We start from the raw sequence: 4,372 nt of genomic DNA, 5'->3' as shown, positions 1-4,372 counted from the left end.
ATTTGGGATGAGTTGGAGTCCTTTATAAGGCTTGGGTTTTTTTTTTCCTGGGGGTTCAGAGTTGGTTTTTCATCATGAACCTGAATGTACTGGGGAGAATTTAGACACTGTTTTCTGCTCCTCCTTTCACTAGAGCTGCCTCTTTTCTACAGTTAGCTATGGGAGTTTGTGAAGCTCTGAGGATTCACTCCCTTGCTTTTGAGTCTACCCTGCCTTGTTGTCAGTTAGATCTCGGGGGGTGGGGGGTTACTTAGTTTTTGCTCTTTTCCCTGATATTGCCATGTATGCTGGGATGTTTGCAATATAATTACGAGAGTATTGCTATGCCTTGCTCCCCTTGTTTATCAGAACAACATGCCCTGGCTTATCTCTCAACAGTTGGATTTGTTGTTGGATCTATGGGGTTCCATGCTAGAGCCTCTCACTTATCAGATCTCCATTTTCACAGATTCATTTCACTCTTACTACTGTATTGTGATACTCCTCTTCGTGATTTCCGGGAGTCGCTCCTCTTTTGGCCGTACTAGTTTGCTGGAGTTCCTGAAACTTTAGAAGCCAGATTTTATATGGCACTTTTGCAGTTTTCTTTATCATCATTGGCTGCTCGCCTCTCTTCTATTCCAATAGGTAATTCTGGAAGATCGATCATTTGCATCTCACAGCCCGCACCTTTAACACCTCGTCCTATTGCTTTACAGAATCGGTTCCGTCTGTAGTCTCGGGGATCTTTGGAAGGTCGGCATGGTGCCAGTGTCTATTCATTCAGAAGGTCGATCACGTTCATCCAGGATTCTATTCTCATCTTTTTCTGGTGACCAAGAACACTAGAGATTGGCTTCTTATCATCAGTCTGTCTTGACTCAATTTCTTCCTACAGCCTCCTCATTTCACCATGGAATCTTTTCTTCAATGGCACTTCACACCTGATATTTGGATGATCAAGTTTGATGTTACAGATGCCTCCCTTCACATCCCCATTGCAGAGTCTTTTTGTCAATTTCTACATTTTTTGCACAAGGACTAGATGTAGCAGTTCCAAGCTCTTCCATTTGGACTTTCTTCAGCACCACATGTTTTCTGCCGAGTAATACAGGCCTTTAAGTGGAGCTAGGGAGTCCTTACCACGCCCTGTTCCCAGCCACTGGGGTGGTGGACAGAGGATTTTTCTTCGGAGTGTTGAGTTTTTTTCCACTCTCAAAGAAGAGGGCAAAGTTGTGAACCCACCTACCTGGGTCCCTGGAAGTTTTCCCAGATGTTGGTGGGAGCAGGACCAACCTATGCGGGAGCCTATTCATAACATCAGTCCAGATTTGATGCTTAAATATCCGGTGGTGGTGTGCTTGGACCCTCTTATGAACATTGTCAGGTCTTAGGTTGTTCATGCAGGGGGTCCACTATCTGCTCGTAAATCTGAACGCAATGCTGTCCCATCTTAGGCCCTTGGTGGAACAGTGTTCCATGTCCTCTCCATAATTCCATGGGTAAGTGGAATTCTCCTTGTCCACTTGGTTGGGGAGTGAAAATGACTGTTTGTAAATCCAGACCAGATGAGTTCTGGACCTTGGGTGGAATATGGCATATATGTTCCCATCAATCCAAGTCTGAGATGTTGTTTTTTGGACTTCTTCAGATTGATCAGAAGGATTGTCAACTTGATGTTGCTTTCTTTCTTTCATAAATCTGGTTGTTTGAAACACATCATTCCGTGGCTGCTAGTGGGGATCCTATCACAAAGATATGTATATATTTGTGGTCAAACTGCCCTTGCCACCAATGGGGGATATGGGTACCATTACCCCTTAATTCCAGCCCTGAGTCCTGGAACCTCAGCTGCACGGTTGGGGCTGGCCCATCATACCTACTTGTGTAATATCCCACCCTTTTCACTTTTCTGTAGTTCTGGATGTAGTGAGGTTTTCCCTGCTTGGGCACCATCTCTAATGGTACACCTTTGCTCTATGAAATATGAAATACAGAAATACACTTTCTGTATTAAATATGCTCTCACTGTCCCCTCTGCCTTCTCAATGTGGGATTCTAGCTATAAGTGTCAGCAGAGGTATGTATGTTTTGGAAGTTATCATTTTCCTAATCTGAAAATGTATTTCCAAACATACTTACCTCCACTCTCCCTCCCCACTAAGAGCCGGCGTTAGTGACCGGTATAGGGTAAGTCTCAAAAATGTGATTATATTGTCTACATACAGTGCTTATATACAGTACCTACATAGAGGGCGTGTGAGGGCTGGTGTAAAGTTTTTCCAATTAGATATTGCCAAGGGCAGTTGAATGGGGTATAAAGACTGGAGCAAGTGAACAAAATGTTTAGATGGCATAGATGAAGATCGAGAAATAGCTATAAGTGTCAGTGGAGGTAAGTATGTTTGAAAATACATCTTCAGATTAGGAAAATGATAACTTCAGTCATTAGTTTTTGTTCTATTGATCTTCAATTTTATTACTTTAATTACAGCCTCCAGCAGCTGACCAAGAGACCTGTGTCAGCAGCAGGATATAGACGCCCCGTCTCAGAATATGCCAAATTGGCTGCTGCTATGGGAGGCAATCCTCGTTACAAGGTTTGCATCTGTTATTTTGTTCTATGAATATATTTTGTTGTAAATGTTGTTTAAAAGAACTAAGAAAAATCTGAAAATATACCTAGGAATGATAAATTTAAAATAATCTGATTTATAGTTTTATTTTTGCAATAACTGAATTTTCAGCAGCGCAAGAAACTCTTTATTGCTCTAATAAAAAGTATTGTTTTTTCTACTCTGTTTGATTGCATTTTTTGTAATACTAGTTCCAATTTATATACTTGTATTTTAGGGAGAGAATATTCTGCAGGTAGAACTTGATATGCCAAGCCGCACTACTCGAGAGTATGATGCTCCATCTGTGGGACCTCATGTTCGAGCTGCTGTTGATGCTGCACTGAGGGGTGAGGAAGACGTGGATATTGATGCAAGGTCACTTATTTTCATAAAAATGACAAATTTATTACAGATAGCTTCATTAATGTTACTTGTAGTTAAAAGTAATATTCTCAACAGAAAATGGAGTTTTGTCATTTACTCAAGTGCATGCTTTGTTTCATAACATTTTGAATTTTTTTGTGCAGATGTCAGCTAGTTATAAATTTTTGTTGTTGACAGAAATTACTCAGTGATGCTTTTGATAGAGCTTTTGATGGAATTTTCCATAATTTATCCAACTGTTAATATACTGTGTAGGATAAAAATGTTAGAATTTAAAAATAACATTTAAAAAAGTAAAACGTAAAAGAACAAATGAAAAATGAGTCATTTAGTCATTGGGTAGGTTGTACTATATCATACTTATGAACTGTTAGAACAAGAATTAGAACCTTGTAACTTTTAAGAACTTAATATATAATTTAGCTTTAAAATTATCTTATAAAAATAAATAATAATAAGTGGAAATAGAGCATTAATATGCTTCTTATTTTCAAACTTTTTCTTGAGAATATGACATAGAATTTAGTAATTAATAAACTAGTAAATAATATTTTGAGTAAGAAGTGTATAATAGAAATACTTAATGTGAAAAGTAATTGCGACAGCAAAAGATAAAAGTGTATACAATTTGTATTTGTATTAGAATCATGTTTGAAATGTTTTGAAAAAGGAGGAAATGTTTCAATGTTTCTTAGTATCCTTTACTAAAACATGAAAATGAATGTATGCCTTGTCTTGGATATTGTTAAGATTTTAGGTAAGAATGTATTTTACAAGGGGAAGTCCACTAAATGTATATAAAATTACATAAAAAGTTCTGTACAGATATAATTGTCCAAGATATAATAGGTCATTTGTCATGAACTAAATAAACTATTTTATTGTTGCTTTCTTCAGATGTAATCTGACTTCACAGAGTTTAGTTTGTGAACTATTTCAATGTGAACATTCTGGAATATTATTCAGCCTTTATCTTATAGTTATTTTGTTTTATTTGTTGCAGTGTCAGTATCTTTCAGACAGATGGGCATGTCAGAGCCAGTAGAAAAGATAGAACAATGAAGTATAGGTAAGAGAATGACATTTGTTATAATTTAGAATGGAAACAAAATGTGAGAAGGAATACCATCTTGCACAATGAAAATTTATAATTTTAATATGTTTAACCATTTGTGGACCAGAGGGGTGTTACTGATATCCCCTGGTGTTTATTTTTTCCTTCTCACAGTGGAAATATTCAACCAATTTGCATGAAACATATTTGAGGAAGGAAGCATATTATACTGATACATTAACCCTATCACCTTGGGTACCCTTTACTGCGCATGACACAAGGTTTTAGTGTTTTACATTCAAAATTTTATTAAACTACTTTTTGTTTATGTTATACC

General features: G+C 37.3%; 1 protein-coding gene across 7 annotated transcripts in view; it reads left to right on the top strand.

Moving 5' to 3' along the window:
- The window catches only part of LOC106469163 (kinesin-like protein KIF3B), a 42,487-nt gene that overhangs the window by 33,523 nt on the left and 4,592 nt on the right, over positions 1-4,372 (top strand). For all 7 annotated transcript variants that reach the window (XM_022397597.1, XM_022397599.1, XM_022397601.1 and 4 more), the window contains 3 exons: positions 2,474-2,579; positions 2,833-2,972; positions 3,985-4,050. In XM_022397597.1, coding sequence (XP_022253305.1) covers positions 2,474-2,579; positions 2,833-2,972; positions 3,985-4,050 — 312 coding nt within the window. The remainder of the gene's footprint in view (positions 1-2,473; positions 2,580-2,832; positions 2,973-3,984; positions 4,051-4,372) is intronic.

The sequence above is a fragment of the Limulus polyphemus genome, unplaced genomic scaffold (assembly GCF_000517525.1).
Source record: "Limulus polyphemus unplaced genomic scaffold, Limulus_polyphemus-2.1.2 Scaffold3332, whole genome shotgun sequence".
In the NCBI taxonomy this organism is placed as follows: domain Eukaryota; kingdom Metazoa; phylum Arthropoda; class Merostomata; order Xiphosura; family Limulidae; genus Limulus; species Limulus polyphemus.
The sequence above is the reverse complement of the archived record's forward strand: the minus strand, read 5'-3'. Positions and strand labels throughout refer to the sequence as shown.